This window comes from Cydia splendana, chromosome 6 (assembly GCF_910591565.1).
Source record: "Cydia splendana chromosome 6, ilCydSple1.2, whole genome shotgun sequence".
Lineage (NCBI taxonomy): Eukaryota > Metazoa > Arthropoda > Insecta > Lepidoptera > Tortricidae > Cydia > Cydia splendana.
The window spans coordinates 10,029,323-10,057,214 of NC_085965.1; the positions used below are offsets into that span (position 1 = coordinate 10,029,323).

The 27,892-nt window shown below is 40.1% G+C and overlaps 2 protein-coding genes across 2 annotated transcripts in view; one reads left to right on the forward strand and one right to left on the reverse strand.

Moving 5' to 3' along the window:
- LOC134791371 (transmembrane protein 94) overlaps positions 1 to 21,347 on the forward strand; it is a 32,408-nt gene extending 11,061 nt beyond the window's left edge. The window contains exons 15-29 of the mRNA XM_063762382.1: positions 2,037 to 2,113; positions 2,694 to 2,893; positions 4,622 to 4,723; positions 6,385 to 6,517; positions 7,076 to 7,222; positions 8,519 to 8,647; positions 9,345 to 9,424; positions 9,969 to 10,092; positions 14,217 to 14,339; positions 16,241 to 16,405; positions 17,721 to 17,806; positions 18,313 to 18,503; positions 19,587 to 19,680; positions 20,349 to 20,525; positions 21,024 to 21,347. Of these exons, the coding sequence (XP_063618452.1) occupies positions 2,037 to 2,113; positions 2,694 to 2,893; positions 4,622 to 4,723; positions 6,385 to 6,517; positions 7,076 to 7,222; positions 8,519 to 8,647; positions 9,345 to 9,424; positions 9,969 to 10,092; positions 14,217 to 14,339; positions 16,241 to 16,405; positions 17,721 to 17,806; positions 18,313 to 18,503; positions 19,587 to 19,680; positions 20,349 to 20,525; positions 21,024 to 21,096 (1,901 nt within the window). The 3' untranslated portion in view covers positions 21,097 to 21,347. The remainder of the gene's footprint in view (positions 1 to 2,036; positions 2,114 to 2,693; positions 2,894 to 4,621; positions 4,724 to 6,384; positions 6,518 to 7,075; positions 7,223 to 8,518; positions 8,648 to 9,344; positions 9,425 to 9,968; positions 10,093 to 14,216; positions 14,340 to 16,240; positions 16,406 to 17,720; positions 17,807 to 18,312; positions 18,504 to 19,586; positions 19,681 to 20,348; positions 20,526 to 21,023) is intronic.
- Positions 21,348 to 22,077: 730 nt separating this feature from the next.
- Positions 22,078 to 25,615, reverse strand: LOC134791372 (dual specificity mitogen-activated protein kinase kinase 6). The gene is made up of 3 exons (XM_063762383.1): positions 25,261 to 25,615; positions 24,974 to 25,139; positions 22,078 to 23,093 (listed from the first exon to the last, which is right to left on the reverse strand). Exons 1-3 carry the CDS (start codon positions 25,320 to 25,322, stop codon positions 22,317 to 22,319), a joined length of 1,005 nt encoding a protein of 334 aa, XP_063618453.1. The 5' UTR covers positions 25,323 to 25,615; the 3' UTR covers positions 22,078 to 22,316.
- Between the last annotated feature and the right edge of the window lie 2,277 nt (positions 25,616 to 27,892).

Consider the following 27,892-nt stretch of genomic DNA (forward strand, 5'->3'; position numbering starts at 1 on the left):
TATTATTGTATTTGCATGGCTTATATATTTGAAAATACAGACTTGATTATTGATTGCTGGAAGAGTAAGTAACCGAGTAAAAAAGGAGCAAACATTGAAAGATTCAAATAGGGAAATTAGCGTCCCAATATAACACTGGTTAAAATTTTAATAGTTCTCAAGACAACGCCGGGAGCAAGCCGGGAGGTATACCTTCGATGGCGTTCACGGCAGCTAGCAATGAAAAGACTATAGCTATTGTGCGATTTGATTCCGCTATAAAGACACGTGGTAGAAACACTAGCGCAAGTATGGAGGTACCTGCTTAGACAAGAGATAAGACCTACGCTTGAAATTCTTCAGCTACAAGTGGGATCCGAATTATGACATCATTAATTCATTCCGTTTTAAGTTAAGAGAATATCTGGAGCAAACTGTGTTCGGAGTTACAGAGCGTGGCGTGGCGATATTACCTACCCGAAATTCTCGTAATATGTGACAATTATTACAAAAAAAGGATATGGAGTCACAAGCTGCAAGCGGTGGATTCAACATACTTTACTTTTACTTACATTTAGGTACTATCTATGTATACCAAATTGAAAGAAATGAAAATACTTTACTGTTATGTTTTTGTTATATTCATTCTACTCTTTTAAACCTTTTCTACATAATATTAGGTCTACTTGGCCGTTACCCGAATGATTTTTTTGTTTGATACCTTGTAATAAATAATTTGGCCAAGCCCGAGATAGCTCGAGGCATTTAGTGTTCCGCTCGCATCGTTATATTTTACAGAGGTTGTTTGCCTGTTTTTAGGATTCCGTATTCAACTACCCTATAGGAACCCTTATAGTTTCGCAACCCTTGTAGTTTTTACTACATATTTAACATATCATTAATTCTTCTTCGGCGGGAACGGACTCGATTAGATGCATAGCCTGCATCAAAAGTACGTCGCGGGGATGGTAATTTGTGTTTTGGGAAAGTATCCTATGAAACTCAGTGACACATTCATCCTCGATGTAATCATTCGCAAGTATACCTATACGAAAAGCGAGCCATTGTATTCGACAACAACCTAGTGCGTAGGTGGCACCTTTGTGGCACATACAGTAAACAAAACCACATTGACACATCACACGTCACGTCAATCACATGGCCTACCGCGAAACAAGAAAATCGAAATTTCGTTATCTAATCTCTCTATCACTCTTGCATATTCGAGCGATAAAGAGGCAGATAACTAAATTTCGATTTTCGCGTTTACCGGTAGGCCCTTGTTAACAAACCGCCTTGATGCATCAATGTCATATTTTATTGTCTGTGAAAACTTGTCAAAAAACGGTTTAAGGCACAGTATGTATAAGTTAGTCTATGAATTTACTGAGTCGGTAGTGCTGCACTCTGGCGGCAGAACATTGCAGTAATATCCCCTTTTAACCAGGTTTCACTATAGTAGTCAAAAATATGTTTACATTTTTTGCCTTATTACAAAGGAATAAGGTCCAAAAGTGTAAACATTATCTTTGACGTCGACTGTCCATTTTGATGAAAAAATTAAACTAGTTGAAAAACATGAAACTGAAGGCTCTCGACTGACAGCAGATTACGGCCAACAGGCCACCGGCCGGCTATCTGATAATGTGTGTGTAAATTGGCCTGCAGGCCACGGACTGTCCGGCAGATATCTGTCGACGCTGACCGGAATCGACGAGCCGTAGTTCGAATAGCCGTCAGTCCAAAATCTGAAGTAGAACTGTTAATGTGTGGCCTTTTGCGATCAACTGACAGGCTGATATCGTCCGGCGAACTGTCAATTTGTAGGGACCTGTCAAAATTATATCAGACTATTGCCGGCGGGCGGCCGTACGGTGGGAAACTGACGACTCGTCTGTAGTCGCAGAGGTGGCAGCAGACCATTGCCGGCCGGCAATAATCGCTTATGTTTGTGGACGTTATTGGTCTAGGACGGCAGGCCGCCCGATAAGGCCAGAGACTGCAGGCGGACTGGTAATCAGTGGGCCCCTTAAGAATATACCTAATTTTTTTTTCAGATTCGTTATTATTCAACGAGGTGACAGATGACGACGTGATTGATGCTGATGGATATTTCGACATGCAATGCAACCAGGTAGGCTCCATAATTATGTACATGAAGTTTAGATTAAGTCATATTCAGTATTACTATTATATACTAGTGAAACTTTTATTTATATATTACTAGCTTTTGCCCGCGACTTCGTCTGCGTGGAATTAGTGACAGCAGCTAAAGTAGGTATAGCGCCTGGATAATGCTAATAGCAAATTCAATTCGCGCATTGCTTACTTCAATTATTAGGCAATTCATTAACTCTTTCAATTCCACCCCCCCTTTGCACTCTCTTCAGGGATGATTTCCGACATAAAAACTATCCTATACCTACCAATTTTTAACTAAATTTAAGCGTGAAGAGGTAACAGACAGACACACACACTTTCGCCTTTGTAATATTAGTATGGATTTCCTTTCTCATAATGGTCATTACGTTATGTTTATATGTTTATATGACTGTTTGGTTTTCTAAATAATAATAAAAAAATACTTTAATTACTACGAAGTACGAAGAGACGCGTTTTTCTAAATTGGATTTCACGTTGCTGCGTAACAATTTATTACGTAAATCTACTCGCATCAAACCAATTCGATCTCTAATACTATCCGTACTTCACAGGTATTCATAGGCATGGTAACCATGCAATACCAGGCCCAATCCGACATGGTGGAGCTAATCGAGCGGCTCGAACGGGCCTGCATCCGCTTCGTACACTTCAGTAAAGAGAACGAACTACGTTCCAGAGTATTTAGCGAGAAGATGGGCCTGGAATCCGGGTGGAATTGCCACATATCGCTGATCAGCGGGGAGACGCCGAGGTAAAATAGACTATGAGTTTATGATAGGGTTGTTATTGGAATCACTGCATACGTGTTTATGATTAGGTTTTTATTAGATCATACAATATCTCTTCGTTAATAGCAAAAAGGAGAAGCGATGATAGAGAATATTTGAAATGATCGAACTATAGCTGGGATAGAATCACTAAAGCGGACTTTAGGTTGTTTTGAGAACAGCGAGTACCTTAATTCATAAGCAAGACTCTAACTAAGGGGTTTAACTAGGGACTTTGCATTTTGGACTCTCATGAGATTGTAATAGGGGTTAGTGTCAAAATGTAACCGTTGTTCATTGGTGCATCAGTTATATAGTTTTTAGAGTCAAAGAAATATATTTAGTGATACTAATGTCATAAGAAAGCTTTTTCTATCTCAAAGGAGGCTTACAGGCAAATATGCTTAAACATATGATCAAGTTTGTGCTCTAACAAATGGGCTTTCAATGAATAACTGTCATTCTTCATCCAACACACAACGACAGACAATTTTAGACCGTATTACCCCTTCATTTGGTTCAATTTACTAGTTAAACTTTCTACGTGTGTTATTTTTTTAGTGTGTACTGAAGATTGTGTATTAATCGTTGTTGTTTTTCATTAATTATTTTATTTGGCTTTGATCCTCGATGCCATATAAAAGCTTTCAACTCTTACTGACTCTCTTCTTAGAGTACCTCGAGTTGATCAAAATCTGCAAGTTCTAAGCGTTTTGTTAATGACAAAAAAAACATACAAAACGTTCACGTTTTTCTATTATTGATTATAAACAATTTAGATCAAAGCCAAATAAAATGATAATCTTTTTCTGCAGGTGTTAAATCCTAATGTGTAGCGTGTTGCTTACTTGGCGATGCAAGCTATGTGCAAACTGCATAAACCTTCGATACTATAACATCGACATGATTCTTACAGTTTACAGTAAGTGTATGTGCGGACAGCGGGATTTTCGGACCAATCATGACAATTAACCATTTAAAATTAACCCTGGATTGAGCAAAGGGAATATATTTCCTACATTATTTTGAACATTATCTTTTTTAGATAAAGTTTAAAATCTATGAAGAAACTGATGACCATAAAAGGGGATGTGTCTGTAACTCTTGACAATTACAATAAAACTGTATTGCTTGTTTTGGATTGTATTGACTGTATTGGATTCAGATTTTACTAAAAATATAATGCGCCCATTTTTTCCCAAGAATATTATGGACTCCTAGAAATTCACGGAGAAAAACTTAAGTCATTAATAAGTCAGACACTAAAGCTACACTAAAACTTCCATCTATTAAAATGCGTCTGTAGTTCTGCAAACTACAAGGCATTAAGTCTGCTATTTGTACAGTTTAATATCGTGCAATGGAGTTTAAAAACATAATGAACGTAAAAGATACGGCTAACAAAAATATACCTTTTTTTTTGTCGATGTGGGAATGCCGTTACGCATCTTCCCCCTGGCCTCGAGGTGGGCCCATTATGGGGGGTATGTGGGACTCTCACCTCCCAGCTCTTTTCAATTGTGAAAAGAGGGGAGGAGCGTACCCACTAAACCCACACCGGCGTTTCCCACAATATGACGCGAACATTCTACCAGGACGGACAAAAATATACCTAAAATATAAGAAGTTATGTCAGTTTGGACTAGAATCAACCGGGTTGGTCCTTAAATCGCCCTGTCCGTGCCTGAAGTTGACCGCGCCGCGTGTTGCAGCCGAACCGCGTCTCCGCTGTCGTCGCAGACCCTCGCTCGTCCGAGGCCCCTCCAAAGGGCCGTCGACACTTGTGACGCGGTCAGGCTCGGCTTTTATAATAGGTTTGTTTTATGATGATGATCGTTGACTGCGAGTACTCCTTTCCTTTCAAAAATATTACACTGCTTTTCCCACTATAGTTAAGTTTACATTGTTTACATACAAATAGCTAAGTTACGTAACGTAACTTGTAAATAAAAGAACTGCAACTTATCTCAAATGGAGTAGAACAACCGCCTTCATTGGTTACATTTGTCGCAGTGACTAAAACATTCTTTAGGAAGGCCTTCACTGAAAAAAAAACGAAGTTAATTTGATTTATTCTCTAACAGTAGTAGAAGAATAAGATTTTAGTATTCATCCTAGTTAAATCCGAATCTTGATCACGAAACGCAGTACTCAGTCAATTGTCAACATCTTTTTGTCTATCTCTTTTAATTACATTGTTCGTGTTTATTTGATATTAATACCAGAAGAGTGGCAGAATTTTGCCAAAATATTTCCACGCTCTTCTACTTTTTCTAGATTGTTCATATTTGTTCTGAATCCTGTTAACTAAAGTAGGTAGTATTATTAGATTGTACACTCTCTCAATTTAGCACTGCACGGCATGACTAGACTGTTTTTAATGCCCAACCTTGCCCCTTGCCCCATTTCAAAACCAAACTGATCTTATATGTGTAGAATTAGTAAATTAGTTAAATTACCCAACTATTGTCCCTACATATATTGATTTATCCGTAGACTATTTACGAAATCTCTATAAATGTCTATTACATTGTTTTCCCCCTTTCAGTAGAAACTATTTAGTCCGACTATTGACGCATGCATCATTTATTTTTGTCCGACTGTATGGCATTTTAACACGACTAACTACACGACATTCATAGAATTAACCGAGAAATGACTAATAGCATTGTACACCGCATTACGTAGACAATAAAGATCAAAATCGATATTTGCGTAGGTACCTCTGTTCGTGCATTTTTTTTTAACTATATTTAAATAGGATATTTAATAAAATATAATTGACATGCATAAAATAAATAACTAATAATAAATTTATAAGACTATATAGCACGTACAAACACTCGCCCTGAATTTCATAGGTGCAATAATTTTATTTGTTTTTTATTCAAGATAACATTTTAGGTACTCATTTTATTAACATAAGTATTTTAGTTGTTTTCATAACCTATATTTCAGAGCCAGTGTTTATACTTAATTGATATGATGTTGGAATGCTACAGTCTGAAGGTATTGGGTATATAAGAGAGCAATGGCGCATAAAATACCTAATCACTAACCATAATAATATTTTGGAGGTTTAGTTAAAAGTAGAAAAGTATATTTTGATAACGCAATAATTAGCTAAAGAAAAATATGTAATTAATATATATCCAATGTCTACTGTTTGTACTACGACATACACTTAAGTTTACCATTCATTAACCTTTTGACCGCCAAGAAAGTCATGCCAAGGACGCCAACAACGGCTACCGCCATCAGCTTCGCCAGTGCAATAGGGACTTACGCGGGACTCGGTAAAGTTCAATTTCGCTTAAATAATCGCGACCGCATGGGCTCCGGGGCACGGCATATTTCTTCGCCGTCTGGCATTCAAAAGGTTATACCTTATTACAATGAAATAAAGACTATACTCCTGGACATTTCATCTGTTTTATTTGCTTAAATAAAATCTAATCTGTATCAATGTTACTAGCACTAATATGGCAGCTTCAAAGGCACTATCCATGTCGGCACCTGGAGCTATAAACCTAGACCATAGCACCGTCAAATTCGACAGTGAGATCAAAAAAGCCAGGCATTCTATCACCACTCACACTGGGCTCAAGGTATGTCAAAGCAATTTTATATAAACTGTATAAAATGTTGAACCTTTTCTTAAAAGCTTAAGTTCCAAAACTTAACTACCTATATACTTACATACGATTTAGAACAGAATTCAAGCTAGACTTATATGGACCGGGATATGAACCCAAAACAAAAAGTAATCACGGTTCATATCCCGGTCGATATAAGTCTAGTTCTAGTCAAACTAACCGTGAATCATTCAAAACCGTTATAATTCAAGCTTAAAAGTTACATAATATCTGAACCATATCACAGATATATTTAATTCCAAAAGTTACCTCTGCATATAAAACATGCTTTATATCGAGATTATCTAGAATATAATGGCCTGTAGTGTGAGAGATCTGAGGCCACAAAAAAGAACATTGTATATTTATCATTCATTGTTATTACTATAACCAAAATAATCGATCTGTTAATTACATTACACTAGAGGTTAATTCAAATATATATCTTGAAAATCAATTACAGATCTATTATTTTGCCATCAAACCATACTAACCACACGAACCCCAATAATCACATTCCGTCGCAAACAGTTCCAACGCAGCAGTATAGCGACATCGCATCCGTCAGCAGACTCGCTTCTCGACTCGGACTCGCCGGCGGACGCGTGCCGCTCGCTGTCCTGCCTCACTGACTCGACCGACCACTCGGCGCCCGTCAACTTCGACATGAGCAACCGTGTGAGTACATCACACCAGCAGTATAGCGAGCACCCGTCAGCAGACTCGCTTCTCGACTCGGACTAGCCGGCGGACGCGTGCCGCTCGCTGTCCTGCCTCACTGACTCGACCGACCACTCGGCGCCCGTCAACTTCGACATGAGCAACCGTGTGAGTACATCACACTAGCAGAATAGCGGGCACCCGTCAGCAGACTCGCTTTTTGACTCGGACTCGCCGGCTGACGCGTGCCGCTCGCTGTCCTGCCTCACTGACTCGACCGACCACTCGGCGCCCGTCAACTTCGACATGAGCAACCGTGTGAGTACATCACACCAGCAGTATAGCGAGCACCCGTCAGCAGACTCGCTGCTCGACTCAGACTCGCCGGCAGGTGCTTGATGTCCTGCTTCACCAACTTTACCTAATTAAGTTAGCGTTAAAAAAAAACGGGTGAGTTATTACTTATTATCGTGCCCAATATTGGGTATTTAGGCTTCGAATCTTTTTATTTAAGTCTCGCAACCTACCTACAGATGATTTGCTACAGGGCTGCTATAATTTTCTCTACTTCTGATTACGTTCTGTAAGTACCTACTTGTGTGTGAACTGTGGAATACACAATCGTCTGAGAACAAAAGTAGTTACCCATCCTGTCTGTTGAAACTACTGCACTCATTTACTGTATGAATTTGTATAATACACCGGCATGAAATTGAACTTACACCCCCCTTCATGATAATGATGATTTCCATGGATATGTATATTTAGTTACCAGTCCCATTGGGTAATTTGAAAATCCTTTTCATTTCCTTATAAAATCCGTTTGCAAATTGAAAACCTGGGGCCTATTGCATAACAAACTACAACTAATATTACAAGCGTAACTCCTTTTCTAATTTCACTTATTAAATAAGGAGTTCCGCTTGTAGTATTAGTTGTAGTTTGTTATGCAAGAGGCCCCTGATAGCGTATAGAAAATAGTGTCTGACCGAAATTTCGGTTTCGGGACAAAAAATCGGTTTCAGTCGGTCGGACACTAATAAAAAACAATATTTTACAACGTGTATGATACTGCTGAGATGGGGCCATTTCGTGGCACTTTAATCTTATTTTGTATTTTCTTTTCTATTATGTATTGTCTCGATTGTTTGCGCTTACGAATAAATACTATTCTATTCTATTCTACTATCTGGTAGGTATAGTAAAACTTTGCTCCTTATGGTGTATAAACCATATACCAACAACTTAAGTCACTTTTAAGAATCCAGAAGACTTTTGTCCTGGTAATAAGATTTACATTAAATATTGTTTCAGGCAAAACTCCCTCGCGGCATCGACGCCATCCGCCCCCACATAGAGCAAGTTGACAACGTACCGCTTCTCGTGTCGTTGTTCACGGACTGCTCAGCGCGCTCCGTACAAATGATGATACAGATCATGCAGGTGAATGCATACCCTTTTATGATTTGATTAGGTATGAGGAACAAAATTGGAAAGACTACATCCTTGTGGAACACCAAAGAGACTACATTAGTAGTTTGTGTTACATGGGATCAAAATGATATATTTCCGTCAAGGGCGTACATTGAATCCTGAATGAAGCGATGGATTCTAGAATAGAATCCCGAACGTAGTAGAATCCTGAGTTGATTCTAAAGTAGAATCCTGAGCGTAATGAGGGATTCAAGTGTTAACGCCCATGACGAAATAATTTTGATACCGTGTGACACATACTGCTTTTCACATCAACTATGAGGAATTTGTTATGTTCCAAAATATGTATTATTTGACCAAAAAAAATAGTATGCAAGAAAGAAAAAATCGCGTCCTAGAACAGAAAAGTACAACTTTGATCCCTCCTAGCAGGGAAGAAAAGTGCCACTTTGATCCCTCCTAGCGGGGAAGAAAAAGCTCTTTTCGAATAGGTGATCTGAAAAGTAAATTAACCGCAAATATTTCCTAGTTGTGAACGATTGCAGAGATTTGTAATAGTAATATTTCAATAATGGGAGTAATGATCCGTGTGTTCTAATGCAGGGAAGTTAATTTAGGGAATATTGTTGTCAACCTTGTCAAACGCTTTGTCTATGTAAATTGGGTCGACTTGAGTTCGCATATTTATAATTTTGTTTTGTTGCAGGATTACGGCGAAGTTGTTTGCGTTATGGGTTCCGCGGCCAACTGTCTAAACATGGAGATTTTCATGCAAGCGGATGCCAGGTAATTTTTTGCTATACTTTTTTTTTACTTACAAACTTACCATAAAACGATGAAAAATTTAAAGATGTATTTCGTATTTTTTTTAAATTCTTCAATTCATAGTTTATAAGAACATAATTGAGCCATATCCTCCTAAGGCCCAGCCATACAAATATAAAAACCCAAAATTTGCCACTGAAATTTGAACCTACAGAGTAGGAAATAGAGTTGATATTGCGTTGTTTGAAAATTGAACGAAACAATGCAAAAGCGACTCTTCAAATTGAATATGATTGAACTTTCATCTAACTGAAGAAGTACTATAGGTAGGACCTTGGGCCTTAGGAGGATATAATTAAGTATTATTAGTAATTAAGTACTTCCGTGGCTACAGTAGTATCATGGAAGTGACATTTATTCTAAAGTGTCATTCTATGGAACTTGCTAAATATGTAAACAAACCGCCATACTGAAATCATCATTCAGTGACAGTTTCAATATGGCGGTTTGTTTACATAGTTAGCAAGTTCTAAATGACACTTTAACTACATTTGTTGGTTCACAGTATCGCTGTGGAACCACTGTATCCAGTGCTGTGTCAGAAGATGCCGCCGTACCAAGTGCCTGAGAACTGCATAGGACCTATCGACCTGGCGCGGGCCCTAAACTCCGTGCCCTGCTCTTTGTCGGTAAGCATTGTATTGTTACTTATTGATTGTTTATATTTCTCTTTAAACGTATGCTAGTCCGACAACAAAGTTACTAATTATAATTCCATTTTATTTAACTTCTAGTCCTTATTGTCGGACTTTATGAAGTTATGAAACATTTCGATATTTTTTTAGTAAACGAGTATATGTTTTCCAGGGAGTTCTAAGTCTCAGAGTTCGAATCCCATAAATAGAAACAGTGAAGGAAAACTTTATTAATACTCAAAATATTCTGACATAGACTCTTAAGTTATATGGTATCTAAATTGAAATGAAAAAAATTAAGATCAGTTTTCACTATCTAATTGTCATACCTAGCGGCTTAGCATGGTCGCGTTTTTATCCCTTGTCACCATGCCTGTCACGTTCTAACAAGTATGTAAGTGCGAAAGGGACGCGCATAGTGATAGTCGATAAAAATGGAACCGTGCTGAGCCCGCTAGTATGATAAAAAGATAAATTTAATCCTACCCGAAACTTGTTGATATTAAATTAATCGTGTGTGGCCGACTAAACCTGTACAAAGTGATACTAAGACGCGTATAGTAGTACAGTAAAATTGAAAATTTATTCTGTAAGTAGGCCTCTAGGGCTCTGCCACAGTTCAATACAGCATTTACAATGGTTTCGTAATGTGATTTCATGTCACTATATTATAGTGACATGAAAAATACATAGCAACACTTCCAAATACAACACCCAGCCTGGGTAAACGTTAAATTATATACATAAACGAAGAATGTATGTCAGTAGGTACGTGGTAACTAGGTTGTCAAGCGCAAATGTATGGCAATCCAGTTATAGTTGACGAAATAAAAAGTGAGCCGATCTTGTTCAAACTTGTTCGAGAGATCGGCTCACTTTATATTTCTGGTCTGTGCACACCGGCTGCGTGTGCGTGACGTGCACGTGCACGTGTGCGTGCGGCGTTGTAGTATACCTACAGATCCTTATGAGAGACGGCTCAGACGGCACACCGCTTGCGTGACGTGTGCGTGAGCGGCTCCAACATTTTAGCGCACGTGCACGTCACGCACACGCAAGCCGGTGTGCACAGGCCTTTCGTCAACCTTACCAAAAAACCTACGGCACCGTACAGTTCCATTTACTTAAACTGTCAAATTTGCAGCTACTATAATTTGCACTTCTATACGCATCTTAGTATTCCTTTGCCTAGAGTATTGCTTTAAAATGTGTATTATTTTGCACGCTGCCGGTAAAGTTACAAAACAAATGGCAAAACCAGCCGTTTAACAAGTACTGCAGCAAACAGGTGGGTTTTATTTCCTTGGTTGGTGCTAATAGGGCTTGATTCCAGAAAGATTAGGGATTTTTTTTATTATATAGATTTTGGTTGGCCCTGTTAGGACTACCAATAAGGGACATATTTGTGATTCTTTTGTTATTGACGCAGCGTAATCCTTGCGCTCGACTAATTTTTTTATTATTATTACATTTATTACCTATTTAACAAAAAAAAAACTGGTATTCTTAAATGTAGTCATAGCCCCGCAAAACTCAATAATGACGAGTTTGACTGTGGGGTCATCAGTCTCTAATTATGTAAGTTAAATAAGTATGAACGACCTTGATTCGGCGCTCGCCGCTTGCGTCCAGTCTACGGCCTTAGAGAAGTGTCTTTTATGACATTATGACATCATAATCCACTAATTTTGCGGTAATAAGGCGCTACTGGCTTATGCCAGTAGAAATCATGCAAGTAAATATAGAATCTATTTATTGTCTACTAACATGCCCTAGACAAAGTTCTGGGGTATCATAATGCTCAAAGAGGTATGTTGCATATTTTTTCTGTAAGTATACATTTATTTAAACGTAACTTTCACTATATGTAAAAGTGTTTATGACGATCTTATTTTTTTTCATTTATTATATTTATTACCTGCCGTGATTTTTTCACCTGATTGTCTCATCAAAAGATCAGCGCTGCAGTAATGCCAGCACCATGCTGAGAGACCATTTCGTGGCATTAGTGCTCCTTCGTATGTTTATCTTTTAAAATAATTTTCTCTTCTGCGTTTGTGCTTACGAATAGGTTATAATATTTATATTATATCTATAATTTTCTATTTAAAATGTCCGATAGACACCTACGGACCTAATGTAAGTTCCTGTTTCCTATCGTTTTGTTATTAAGACCAGTTATTTAACCACAGGCAAAATTTAATTGCAAAAACGTAGTGTGTGTCAAGTATCTATATGTCGTGAAACATATGCAATACTAAGTAAATAATAATATTATTTTAAAACTTTACCTACTGAACCTACCACTTGAGTACACACCGAAGTACTAAATATTGAGGTGATTTCTGTATGGTGAGGTGATGAGGTGATATTGGTGTCAGTTAAAGATATGGCTTTGACAACGCTAAACGGTTTTCTGCTTCTATTATTCATAACAGAGTCCCTAGCGGCACTGAATGTCGTAAATGCAGTTGCTGATCTAACGTCGCGCCCTCTCGAGGGTCTCATCACTAACATCAAAGATTTTAACCAACTCGCCTCCGAGAACGGTTACGACGCTGAGACACACCAAGTTATAACCAACGATGGATACGTACTGACCATGTTCAGGATACCGGCTGGGAGTAAATGTGCTAAGAAAACCCCGATACTCTTAATGCATGACCTTCTTGAAGCGTCCGAAAATTTCATACTCTCCGGACCCGATTCTCCAGGTTTCCTCCTAGCTAAAGAATGCTACGACGTCTGGTTCGGAAATGCACGCGGCAACCATAACTCTCGGAAACATGTGGAATTGAATCCCGACAAAAACTTGAAATTCTGGAAGTTCTCAGTCGACGAAATGGGAATTTACGATGTCCCTGCTATGGTCGACTATATCTTGGACGCCACGAACACAGAAAAGCTGATTTATATTGGTTTCTCGCAAGGCGCTGGAGCTTTCTTCATCATGAATTCAGAAAGGTCCGGATACGCTGACAAAATTAGTCTCTTCATCGGTTTAGCGCCAGCCACAAGACAATATTACACAAAATCTGTACTTTATAGAACGGGAACGATTGCCGTAAACACTGCGCAAAAGCTTTTAGAGACTGCAGGTATATGGGAGGTTTTATCAAGAGGCATGCCTATCCAAACAGGCGCAAGTACATTTTGCCAAGTAAAAGCCCTGGCTGCGATTCTTTGTAGCAAGGGATTGTCTTTAGTAGATTCGTCCCATCCGGGCTCCATAACAGCGGAAACTTATAAAGAGGTATTTCAGCATGATCCAGCAGGGACGTCGATCCAAAACCTGGCGAAGTACGGCCAGGCCATGAATAATCTCAAGTTCGTTAAATTTGATTACGGATCTGAACATAATGCGGAAGTTTACGGGGCTCCTGAACCGCCGGAATTCGATCTTGGAGCAACGACGGTGCCGACCGTAATTTTCATCGGCAAGTCGGACCATCTAGTAGACACCCGGGACTTGGATTGGGCTGTGGAGCAGCTGCCTAACGTGTTGGAGTACGTCAAAATTGAGGATCCTCTGTGGAACCACTTCGATATGGCCTACAGCGAAAATTGGAAAGGCACCATATTTGATAAAATGATGACGTATTTAAATAAGCACCATGATGTTTATTGAAGATATCAAAATGAATAAAGTCGCCTAATTCAATACCTAATTATTCGAAATAAACCTACCTACAAAATGATAAATATGCATTGTAACAGCATTAACGTGTTAACTACTAAATGCATACCGATACCGATCTCTTAAAACTACGTTTTTATTAGGTACATCACTTTTGTACCTCTAGGCATTACATTATTACATATGTAAACGGGTATACTAAATTAGTCGTGGTGGTAAAATTTGAAGGTACTCCTTTCAATATAAAATAAAATATTCCTAAATACCTGCGTGTTTTACTTTAAAATGTTCCAATATTATTTTATTTCGCTTTAATATGTAAGTATCTATTTACGCTTCTGTAAACTGTATATTGAGCTTACTAGATAAAATCTAAGACTACTTCTCCTTCATTGTCTAACAGTAGGTACTTAAGATTTTTTTTTCAAATCCCAACCATCTCGAATGGAAATAAAAACGTGTATTTGGTTGACATTGGCAGATGACGCGTGACGCGGACGTTTCCCTCTTCACGTTGATAACGATGTCGCGCCACTTCACCTCTTGCCTGTGGAACTCCACACAGTTCTGGATGTGCGCCGTGTGCTTCATTTCTGTCCTACAGGTAAGATATTAAGGCTGTTATTGGGCTGCTTGCCACGTGTATTTGTATGACATTGCCGCGACGCGGACGTTTCCCTCTTCACGTTGATCACGATGTCGCGCCACTTCACCTCTTGCCTGTGGAACTCCACGCAGTTCTGGATGTGCGCCGTGTGCTTCATTTCTGTCCTACAGGTAAGATATTAAGGCTGTTATTGGGCTGCTTGCCACGTGTATTTGTATGACATTGCCGCGACGCGGACGTTTCCCTCTTCACGTTGATCACAATGTGGCGCCACTTCACCTCTTGCCTGTGGAACTCCACGCAGTTCTGGATGTGCGCCGTGTGCTTCATTTCTGTCCTACAGGTAAGATATTAAGGCTGTTATTGGGCTGCTTGCCACGTGTATTTGTATGACATTGCCGCGACGCGGACGTTTCCCTCTTCACGTTGATCACAATGTGGCGCCACTTCACCTCTTGCCTGTGGAACTCCACGCAGTTCTGGATGTGCGCCGTGTGCTTCTTTTCTGTCCTACAGGTAAGATATTAAGGCTGTTATTGGGCTGCTTACCACGTGTATTCGGTCGACATCGCCGCGACGCGGACGTTTCCCTCTTCACATTGATCACGATGTCGCGCCACTTCACCTCTTGCCTGTGGAACTCCACGCAGTTCTGGATGTGCGCCGTGTGCTTCATTTCTGTCCTACAGGTAAGATATTAAGTGCCACTTGCACCATCCCACTAACCCGGGGTTAAGCGGTTAAATCGTTAACCCAGTGTCATATTGTACTGGTAACCATGGCAGCCTCCAGGTTTAACCGGTTATCCCCGGGTTAGTGGAATGGTGCAAGTGGCGCTAATCAGCGCTGTTATTGGGCCGCTTGCCACGTGTATTTGGTTGACATGGCCGCGACGCGGACGTTTCCCTCTTCACATTGATCACAATGATCATGGTGTCGCGCCACTTCACCTCTTGCCTGTGGAACTCTACGCAGTTCTGGATACCAAGCGCCCCATTTCCAATAGCAGTGCAGTGTGCAGTGAATGTGTTAAGGTTGTCACTTGTTATTGGCCTCAATGATATCAATGAGGGGAAGAATGAACCTGGTATCGGTAGGAGCCTAATGTCTGATCAAAGTCCGTTCGTATCATGCTTATTATCGTAGTCGTACTATTTAGAGAGGGTGCGTGCTAATGCGTGCATGGCCTAACACTACTTATCATTTTGATTATTTCGCCGGACAACCTTATACAATTTGTAAGTTAAATACAATCAAATCAAATAGGTAAATATTTAATGACGGTTAGAAAATTACATGGAATAATGTTGGGTTTGAAAAGCTTCTGTCAGCTGTTTATGTATTTTGTTTGTTAGCATATGTTAGCGTTAGATACATTTCTGCTAGGGAATTTTATTTTACATTTATAATACAACTATATACATAGAGTTATACCAAGAAAAGTCTGCATTGATTTTGATAGCCCACGCAATGCAAGTGTTATTTATACGTCAGAATTTCATAGAAGTTTGACGTTTAAAATGACACTTGCACTGCGTGGGCTATCAAAATCGCTGCAGATATTTCTTGGCCTTACTCTACCTATTTCAGGTTTAGCATGAGTTGCGTTCTCGCGCGCGACTCCATACATCTAGCGCGACTTCAAGTATAAACTCACACGCGAGAACGCAACTCATGCTATATATTCGATAGGTAGGATAGGGATATCACTTGATGACATGTCATTGTGTATTTTTTGAATAATTTTACGGTTTAGACTCACTTGTATTAAATCACTCCGAAAGGAGACCTAGGCTCTCCGAAAAATGTCGCGCGAGTGACTTAATACAAGTGAGTTTAAACCGTAAAATTATTCAATGTCACAACAGTTTAAATTCGGTCATTATGTATGTTTCCAGGTCGGGTCCCTGTACGCGTTCCTGCCGCTAGTGCTGAGCGCGGGCGGCGCGGCGCTGAGCAGCGCGGCGGCGGCGCTGCTGGGGACGGCGCTGGCGTTCGCGCCCGTCGACGCCGCGGTCATGCAGCGCGCCGCCACCAGGCCGCAGCTCGCGGCGCACAAGCGGGTGAGCTCCTACTACACTCACAGAATAATAGTACATTATTGTCGAGGCTCGGAAGTAGCTACTTGCAGGCTGAGGATTCGTTTTAAACGGACGACCTTGGGAGTCCGTTTAATTGAATCCGAAGCCAGCAAGTAGCCTTCCAGCCGAGTCATATATAGTGCTTTTCTCAAAAATGGTGCAAGAAATATAAATATCATAGAAATATTTTACAAAAGCAACGTTCTTACGTATATATTTTCACAAAAAAGTAGAAACAATTGAAAAAATTAGCTTTGCCGCCTTTTTATTATTTTTATAAAAAAATAGAAGTGTATTTTTCTGCCGAAAATACGCCAACCTATTTGAGACAGCTAAATAGTCGCGGTACTAATCATCTGTTTGGCTGTTTAATGGGCCTGTGCCTTCATTTGATATGGCCATTTCAACTTTTAAAAAGTTTGGAACTCGACAAATAATGGAATTTGTATGCAACATTGCAGTCCCAAAATCGAGACTGCAATGTTTTTAACTTTTTAATTTTTGACTGACCATAAACTACGCGCTTCGCGACCTATTTTTTAAACGGCAAAGTCGACTTTGCCGTCCATTTTTGAGAAAATAATATTAAGGTTAACGAAATATAAAGTGAGCCGATCTCTCGAACAAGTTTGCACAAGAGCTGCTCACTTTATATATCGTCAACTTTACTACCGTACAGAAAGAACACTTCCTACAAAACCGAAGCTTGACACCGATTCAGGGACGAATCATGCTATCCTAATGTATGACAATAGTGTCATAGGATAGGATAGAAAGGGATAGCCCTTTCGGCTATTTAGGGTTGTCAAAATTCAAGTCATTATTTTATCTGTGGTCGTGCTTTGCATGGTTTGCCGATTTTAAAGTATTAACCCCGCATACAGAGCCATATATTGCGGATATGATATTCAACTCTAATGACAGCTATTAAAGTTCAAATTTAAACAAATATTTTTTTATCATGCAATAAGGGGATAAATTAGTCTGATTGTTGAATAGAGACATATATCTTTTTGTTAAGCTGTTAGAGAATGTATGAGAAGTATCTACATACACTTTTGAAAAGTATTCTGATCCGCAACTTTTAAAACGAACTACACTAGATGTCGCATATAAGGTAACACGGCGGTCGCACACGCCTAAAATATGTGTTGTGTGTGACTGTGACTCTAGTTAATAATGTAAAACATGGAAGATATTTCGATTAATTGAAAATTTCCCCGCAGTCGAAATGCCCCCCCTGCACCATACCTAAAGATAAACAAAGGTTTATCTTAGAGCATTGTTTTGTCCCCAGATGATCCTGTTCGTATTCTGGTGCTACGCGTGCAAATTCCTCCCCTCCGTCATCTCCATACTAGTGCTCTATGGATTCACACTGAGGTACCTGTTTAAAAGCCGTAACACACTCCCGCGCCACACCAAAGTCACGCTAAAGTGACCTTGTTACGGTGCGGTAGTGTGTTACGGCTTTAATATTTGCACAACCAACAAATAAATGAAAACAATTTTTTTTAGCATTTTGGGGACGGCGATAGAGTCCATTGTAGAGTGACCACTAATAACATCAGTATTTTCATAAATGACTAGAGTTAGACCAAGCTAAGTAGGCAGCGATTTTGATAGCATAGTCTGTGCAAGTGTTATTTAAATGTCATATTTCATAGAAGTTTGAAGTGTAAAATAACGCACAATCTGGTTATCAACATCGCCAATTTAGCTTGGTCTAACTCTAGTCATTTATGAAAATACTGATGTTATTAAAGTGGGCACTCTACTGATCATTACTTTGTTATTCATACACAAACACATACCTAAAGGTGATAATAATTAGCCCAATAAGACGCAAACTCACATAAATACTAAACTAAAGTCCACTGTCCTTTCAGATCCTTCTGCGAGCAAATATCCGAAGCAACCAATGCGACTGCATGCTGGATCGTGTATCCAATCAACGTGGGAAACTATTCTGAAGCCCACGACTTGACCAGGAAGAGCTGGCACGGCTGGGGCGACGACTTCTACGACGGGTTCTATCTAGCGCAGCACATCACACTAGCATTGCTCACCTTGCATTTAAGTAAGTTAACACATTCACTACTCATAACAATAGTCAACGTGGCAACTATTCTGAAGCCCACGACTTGGCCAGGAAGAGCTGGCACCGCTGGGGCGACGACTTCTACCACGGGTTCTATCTAGCGCAGCACATCACACTATCATTGCTCACCTTGCATTTAAGTAAGTTATCACATTCACTACTCATAACAATAGTCGACGTGGCAACTATTCTGAAGCCCACGACTTGACCAGGAAGAGCTGGCACGGCTGGGGCGACGACTTCTACGACGGGTTCTATCTGGCGCAGCACATCACACTGGCATTGCTCACCTTGCATTTAAGTAAGTTAACACATTCACTACTCATAACAATAGTCGACGTGGCAACTATTCTGAAGCCCACGACTTGGCCAGGAAGAGCTGGCACGGCTGGGGCGACGACTTCTACGACGGGTTCTATCTAGCGCAGTACATCACACTAGCATTGCTCACCTTGCATTTAAGTAAGTTAACACATTCACTACTCATAACAATAGTCGACGTGGGAAACTATTCTGGAGCCCACGACTTGGCCAGGAAGAGCTGGCACGGCTGGGGCGACGACTTCTACGACGGGTTCTATCTGGCGCAACACATCACACTAGCATTGCTTACTTTGCATTTAAGTAAGTTAACACATTCACTACTCATAACAATAGTCGACGTGGCAACTGTTCTGAAGCCCACGACTTGGCCAGGAAGAGCTGGCACGGCTGGGGCGACGACTTCTACGACGGGTTCTATCTGGCGCAGCACATCACACTAGCATTGCTCACCTTGCATTTAAGTAAGTTAACACATTCACTACTCATAACAATAGTCGACGTGGCAACTGTTCTGAAGCCCACGACATGGCCAGGAAGAGCTGGCACGGCTGGGGTGGGTGGGGTGACGTCACATGCTAGTGTTTCATATAAATTCCATAGCAAAATCGTTTTGACAGTTCGAAAAAGAAACTGATTTGACTAGTAGTCAAATACCCTATTGAGTGTCTTTTTAACACTGATTAAAATTACTTCCGCTTGATTATGTCTGATTAAATATTTGTTTCTCTTTGTCTGCAGTTGTCATATCGTTGTCTTTCATACACCGACAATCTTCCATTTGGCAGCGTTGCTTTTGGAGCAACAAGGTGTGGTCCGTCGCCGTGCTCGTTCTGTAAGCGAAGTTTGATATCTTAGGGTGGTGCTCCATTTGTCCAATGTCATTGCGTCTCACTCTCTCATTAGGCAAAATGTGAGACGCAATACACATTGGACCAATATATTGGAGAGTTGGAATACCACCCTAATAGCGTAATTCATTACCGTCTATTTATTTAGAGAGTGGACCGCTTCTCCATACAAACGTCGATTAAAAAGTTATTTCTTAAGACTTTACACCCCTTCCATAATCAATAATGGTCTCCTCACATATATCGACGCGGTATGGGCAAAAGCCGATAGAAAAAAGCTTTATGTCCGCGCAACAACAGCGAAAAAGACTTCGACGCGTCGGCCGATGCGAGCCAAGCCGAACGGCGACTTTTGCGCTGATAATGCGCAGACATAAAGCTTTTTTCTATCGGCTTTTGCCGATTACGCGTCGATATATGTGGGGAGACCCTAACTCTTTGCTACTAGATACCTAACTCCGTTATATTAGATGTTGCGAGTCGACAAAGTAGCAATAATGTTAATATATCGACAAAGTAGCAATAATTCCACCTGTCCACTGTTTATTTTGTCTCACATTTTGCGTAATGAGAGAGTAAGACGCAATGAGATTGGATCAAGATATTGGACAGATGGAATACCACCCTAATACAATACATGACAATATTTCAGAATACTTCTCCAAGCTGCCATAAGCCTGTTCATGCTGCGACACAACTACGGTTCCTGTGAGAACTGGGAGCTATGCTCGCTGCGCTACCACGTTCCTTGGCGGTTGGCGCTCGGCTACGGCGGCTCGATTCTCGCTGTGTTCGCGCTCAACGAGTTCATTAAGTGGCAGGAAATCAAGTGAGTATCATTACAACTACAAAAGTAACCGACTCTAAAATTGCGTTGAATACAGCGCCATCTATCGTTTCGTGGTAACTCCAAGGAGTTATGTTACGACACAAGTACGGTATATGTGAGAACTGGCAGCTATGCTCGCTGCGCTACCACGGTTCCTAGTAGTTGGAACTATAGGTAAACCATTAAATTATCCCTTTGAGTGCCACGCAAATCCTGTGCGGCGCGTTATCGTAAACCTTGTCGGAATGCACGAAGGTTGATATTGCGAGTTGACATCTCTGGAGGCCAAAGATCAACCATTTTTAAAATGCTTGCCCCGATTACCCGTTTGCTCGCCTCATCAATTACGACCTAAAGGTCACCTACCTACGCCTGTAATTTTGTAGAAAAGGCACAACGCACAAAAACAGCTAAATATAGGGATTATGTCAATGTTGCTTTGATAAAATTATTTCGAATAGTCTATATAAATTGAATGTTTTCTTGTTTTGTTTGCAGGGCCGACGTGCGAAATCAAAGACGAGCCCGATTGGACTTCGGGACGAAACTGGGCATGAACTCGCCTTTCTAGTCAATTTTACTAACATTTTTGAACGTTTTTCGTGCTTTGGCTTGGGACCACTAAAGCCAACCAGCGTTCGGTTGGCTAAACCCCGAGCCCTGACGAGGCCTAAGCGGCTGAAACTACCGTTTTAAGTTAAGGAAAAGTGACATAGTACTTATTTAATTATTTATATTGCGCTCTATTTTGTACTTACTGTTTTACAGTACGCTGTTTTTGATAAACATACAAATTATTACATTAAATATTTCCAAAATAAACATATTTTTAATGATAATTATTCCTCCCTCTGCAATACATACTTACACTTTAGGAAGCGGCCATTTTACAGGCAGCAAACGATAAGTTTTCGGGGACCGGTCTGGCCCCAATTTCACCACGGTGACAGGTGCGACAATTGTAAAATCACTGTTGCTGACGTCACAGCCATCCATGGGCTACGGTTACCACTTACCATCGGGCGGGCCGTATTCCTGTTTGCCACCATCATTGTATTATTTAAAAAAACTTTATTATATCGGAAAAAAACAGATATTTCTTTTGCGAAGTTTCTGACAATTGTCAAGATTTAGAAGAATTGTAGGTAATTCTTGACAGGTAATGAGTTATATGTCGGAATTTCGTGACAATTGTAGTGTTTCTTGTGACAATTGTCATAAACTTAGCAAGAGAAATATCTGTTTTTTCCGATATAATAAAGTTTTTTTAATAAAACAATGATGGTCCTTCAAGGATTTTGGAAAGGGTATTTCGTATGGCTTTGCTTACCAAAGCCGTTACTACCCAAAACCCTTTCATTTGGCTTTTTATTAAGGGTAAGCAGTTCTCTTTTCGAATGTCTGATACCCGTTCCTAACCTCTTGAAGGGGTATTCCATATAACGCTTAGGGCCACCCCCCACTAGCGTCTTTTGAACGCCGGCGTCTAGTCAGCGCTACGGACTCCAGTTGCGTCGAACAGCAGCATATTTTATTGAATAAAACAAGGCCATCGAAACAAATACATCGTTTATTTAGACTAAGTAGGTAATTTGTGATGTACATTATACACAGCAGTCATCGGCGATCGTTTCGTTCGACGTCCTCGTTAACTATGCTAATTACATGATTAATACAAATCAACACAAGTTACATTTGTTAATAACAATTTTTAATTGCATTTTCCGTTCCTACGCTAATGTTAGTAACTAAACACTTGTACTTAGAGGTAAGAAAATATTTTCTCCGGTACTAGGAGTCTTCGGGCAAGTCTAATATCTCTATGACGAAAGAGCAGACGTCTGTCTCTTTCTGACTGTGCTCTTGGCAGAACGGGTGAGCGAGCAAGGCGTCATAGTTGGGCCTCAGCTTGTAGTCTTTCTTCAGGCACTGTGTGATCATGTCATCAAAGTCTGCTGAAAATTGATCTTTTGGAAGACTGGGCGGGTCGTCTTTGACCACTTGTTTCAACTGCTCAAATGGCGTGCCCCAGGTATTATACGGAAATTTACCTGTAGCTAGTTCTATCATTGATATTCCTAAAGACCAAACATCACTACGTATATCATATTGGCCAGGATTACCTGTAGGATCAATCCTCTCGGGAGCCATGTATGGTTTGCATCCTGCATCAATAGTTTTAGCAACAGAATCAACTAAATAACCCGATATGCCAAAGTCGCACATTTTGACTTCTCCCTTTCTATTGATCAATATATTGGAAGGCTTCACATCTCTGTGGATTACCTTGAGTTTTGAGTGGAGGTAGTGCAAGGCGCTGACAACAGAGAAAGCTATTTTACCAAGTATGTTCTCAGGTATAGTCCTGTTGTTCTTGTATACTTTAGCATAGAACTTGTCGAGGCTCATGTCCATGACTTCCATGCAGATCCAGACGTCGCCCTCGCGGAACATGGCTCCGTAGAAGTGCACGGTGTAGGGGCACGCGCTGGCGCGCATGGACACGTCCAGGTCCATTAGCAGCCGCTTCAGCTCTTGGGATTGTGTGTTAAATGTTGCTGTGATTCGCTGAAACAAGAATTCTTGTTATTATGATGTTTGGAATTTAAAAAGGTGTATTTTTTTGATGCTGTATGTATGGGAGTTGTAAAGGGGAAATTCGAAGGGCTGAGGGGGTAACGGCACCACTTTTCAGCCTGGCAACATTCTATTTCTAGAAGCCTAGGAACACCATTACAAGGATCAGAAGTCAAACTGTGGTCTATTTCAGTTTTAGATATCCTTGTCTGGTATATAATGAATGAGTAATAGGTTAGATTACTTTTAATATGGGAATAGTATAAAAATTATCATGCTAATATATACAGCAAGAGAGGTCAGGGACACCCGAAAACTAGATGGGAAGACAATTTCCCACCAAAGTGGATAAGAACCGCTTGAAACAGAGAAGAATGGAAAGCTTTAGTTATGTAAGTGGAGAGGAGAAAAGAGCTTGTACATGGTCTTCCTGTTATAGACGGTCTTCTCCACATATTGACCTTAGTGTCAGCGATATAAGACACATTCGTCAGATTCCTTTTTCGTCTGGATGAATTTTAGCCTATTTTTTTTCAGACGAAAACGGAATTCCTCTTTGGACAGAAAAAACTAAACTTTGGTATGAAAGATTTGGAATTATCCTCTGATACTTCCACCAGTGACAGTTTAACAGCGATTCAGGGACGAATCATGCTATCCCTTTCTAATGTATAGCACTATCCCTTTCGACTATTTAGGGTTGTCAAAATTCAAGTCCTTATCTTATCTGTGGTCATACATGCAAAAGGACGTCAAGTGGTGCCACTGCCAACCCTAATAATTGCTCGGAGCAATGCTAAGCCCAGTTTGCCCGAAGTCAGGAGTGTCTCCCCACTGTCTGAGGTGCCAACAGGATTTAAAAAAAAACCGGCCAAGTGCGAGTCGCACTCGCGCAAGAAGGGTTCCGTACCATTACGGAAAAAGTGGCAATAAATCACGTTTGTTGTATGGGACCCCACTTATATATTTGCCGCACGGAATGACAGGTGGGAACGGGGCGTCGCTCTACAAATGCATGGTGCTGTCTCGCTTGCACATGTCATTCCGTACGGAAAATTCCGAGCGTGTGGGGCCAGGCTAATCCGTGACGTGCCAAAAGGAGACATACTATAGATAGGTTATACGAAAGTTCACCGGGCCAGCTAGTCTCTATATAAAATCACATTTCCGTAAATAAAGCTACACAATGTATTGCCAGTTAAATATTAGATTCCACTTTAGTCAGAAAAAAAAAAACAGATATAATTTATCCTGACGAAAGCGGAATTTGACCCAAAAGTCCGTTTTCATCAGACAAACTATAGGCTAAAATTCATCCTGACGAAAAAGGAATCTGATGAATCTGTCTTATATTGTGTCAGCATTATGGGTTCTTTCTCACTTTAGCACATGAAATTTGGTCAGTTGGCCTGGTCCATTTATAGCAATAGGTTTTAGGTTATTTTTATTTTGAATAGAAGTGACAACTAGGTACTTAGAGGATATAACCAACGGAGACGCCATGTCTCAAATCGTCGGTACAAAATAGTCTGCCGTTTTTTGCGGGGGAGGGGCACATCAAATGTATAGGTACGTCATGTCAGATAAACGTCAGTCCATACATATGGTTGACAAGTTGTTGACCATTGGCCGCCTATTTTCGACAGAGGGGAACGCCTGTTAATGGCGGCTCCATTGTTAATTACTCCGAGACTAGGTACTACCTCCAACATAAACTGGAAGAACTTAAGCATTTTTAACTATTTGTTGAAGAACTGGCAGAAAATACTCCCTACATACATTCTTATTACTGGCAAGTAACACTTAGGTATTTAAAAAATATCAAATGGGAAACAAACAAGAAACATAACCTTTTGACCTTGGGGTTTTACCTTGACAGCCATGGTGGTGTTGCTGGGCCGGTGCAGCATTTTCTCGACAATGCCGTACGCCCCGCGGCCCAAGTCGCAGATCTTGACTAGATCATCAGCATGCACGGTAAATGTTTTATCGTCCACAGTTATAGTAGTCTGCTTGTCCAAGTTACGAGGAGGCGTACTAAAAATACATAAACATAATCAAATAACATATCTATAACACAGTATACGTAACTGATAAGTCAAAATAAGTTTATTTTAGTAATTTTGAACGGAAATGTAGCAGATCGAAAATTACTTACACCGTCACTTCCTCCTCCTTCTTGAAGTTGAAGCCGGGTGGCTTTCTTTTCCCGCCAGACATATTGGTTACTTTTTCAATAAGTTAACTAACGTAAATTAGCTTATACACGGCTAAAATTGACGAATACACAGCCTAGCGTCCTGTGATTGCAGGCGCTGGATCTACCGTATTACGCTAATAATTCGACTATTTACATGTCAATTATAACTCCACTTCATTATTCCTGCGACAACTTTGTTAATACGCATGAATTTAAGCAATTTTCATAGTCAAATATAAAAATATAATATGTATCTCAAAATCTTCCAGTAGAGCACATACCTACGGATTTGACATTAGTGGGCAAGTGTTGCCACATTATATAAGTTCATGGTTGCTACATCCACCCCATAGAGGTACAATAATATTATAGAGAAGACACGGGGGAGGGGCCAAATGACCGAACGAGATACACTTATAGAACTTTCAGTAGGAGTAGCAGAGAAAGCGGTACTATTGCTTGTCCTTGTCACAGTCTCACTTTTTGTTTGTTCCCCACCTTTTTGTTAGTATGGGCTATGGTGGGCAACAAATAACCCGACCGAATTACGTAGATTGTTTTTGGTATATTGTCAGGAATGTTAAAACGTGTTTTTAATATTGTCGCATTGCGTATGTTTTGTCCCTCACGGAGGCACGCGCACACCACTTCTATAGGATGCTACTTCTATGATCCACCCACTCTCGTTCATCCATAAAAAAAGTTACCAGCTTCATATGTTGAATGACCTTATTGAAAAATGAGTTCACTGGGGAAAAAAATCGTCCTAACTAGGATCCTGAAATATACTTGGTCAAGCAGATCTTGTCAGTAGAAAAAGGCGGCAAATATGACAAATGGAGGCGCGAGGGGATATCGTCTCATAGAAAATTTGAATTTAGCGCCTTTTTCTACTGACAAGATTTGCTTGACCATCTATAGTTATTTGTTTTACAAGGGGACAAAGTTGGTGAGTGTCAGGATGGCGGGTGTACATCAACAAATGGAGCTGCGGTATACGTCAGGAGTTAGTGCTAGCAATGTGCCAAATGTACGCCAAAATTGGAGCAATGTGCTCTTTAAACTCCAGAGATATTTAAGAAATAGATGACGCCCGCCATCCTGACGTCAGGTTGGCGGACGCATTTCCAGTTCCAGCTAATGGCTGCCTACTCAAGGGTGAAAGTACTGCCTAAGGTTAGTGCTCGCAATGTGCTTCCACATGTATGAAGCACAATGAAATTCAGAGAGCGGTTAACGAGTAATATGGAATTGAATAAAAATATATATAGACGCCTGCTTATTTTAAATAGCGATATCACATCTTCATTGCAGGCAGTTCAGGGGCACACAAAACATGCAGGCGCTTTACACAAAAAGTGATTAATAACATGATACTGGATACTAAACGCGTCTTAAGCCGAATTATTTATTTTATTAATAAAGTCATGTTACTTATTGAACTTGCGAGAAACACGCAAAAAACTCGTTTAGGTACCGTAAAAACGAACACTCGGTAAAATATTTATATTACTCTACGACCAACTATGTATTACACACATTAAGTGTTACGTACTATTGCTTGAAGCTAGAACGTTTTCAAAAAAAATGTGTCTACGTTAACCCACAGGGCCAGTAACTCGCATGGGTCGTTCTACCGTTTCGTGCTGATTTGCCACTTTTTTGGGGATTTTTTTTTTATTTTGAAGTTACAGTGTAGATTTTGATATTGTGAATGTGTATACGTATTGTGTATATTATTTTAAGAAAGGCACCTATATACTAGTTATACTTTTGGAAAACAAATAAGGAATGTAATGAAGACACAGATGGAAATGAAAAACCAAGGGATGGTAATGAAACACGAATAGAAGGAAATGAAATTAGATTAAATTATATAAATTAACTTTATTGGTCAAATCAAAGTGATAATATTTTAAACGATGGAACCATAAATATCTTGGCTTTTAATTAGTATATCTGTTACTGTAAAAGCCCGAAGTACGGCAAAACCTAGGATTTACCGGTAAAGCCTAGGTTTTACCGATGCCGATCGGTAAAAGCCCGAAATGTTAAATCTTACTAGTTTACTCCGGGCTTTTACCAACACCGATATGGTAAATACTAGGTCTTACCACGGTGACCGGTAAAGTTTGAATCATGCACTGATTCTCAACCCCTCCCGCTCAAACCCCCGTTCACAGCACCGCATGCGCCGTTAAATGGGTTAGGTTAGGTTTGAACTGCGATCCTCACAGAACAGAACAAAAGTCGGTTAGGTTAGAACTGCAACCCTTACAGAAACGAAATGCTACTAGAAAAGGGGGTGGTTTTTACCTCCTTTTCTACACAGTGCACCATCTACCATAATCTTTAATCGGGCCCCATAGAAGTCGGTTTTTTTTTTCTTAAAAATTATCATCTAATAATCTCAAGAATCAGTGCATGATTCAAACTTTACTGGTCGCCGTGGTAAGAACTAGGATTTACCATATCGGTGTTGGTAAAAGCCGGAAGTAAACTAGTAAGATTTAACATTTCGGGCTTTTACCGATCGGCATCGGTAAAAACTAGGATTTACCGGTAAAACCTAGGTTTTGCCGTACTTCGG

Excerpts from the sequence above, each read along its gene's own strand:
- LOC134791372 (XM_063762383.1), bottom strand. The coding sequence starts at position 25,322 with ATGTCTGGCGGGAAAAGAAAGCCACCCGGCTTCAACTTCAAGAAGGAG. Across the intron at positions 25,140-25,260 it reads AAGGAGGAGGAAGTGACGGT|TACGCCTCCTCGTAACTTGG; the intron begins GTAAGTAATTTT and ends ATGTATTTTTAG. Across the intron at positions 23,094-24,973 it reads ACACCACCATGGCTGTCAAG|CGAATCACAGCAACATTTAA; the intron begins GTAAAACCCCAA and ends TTCTTGTTTCAG.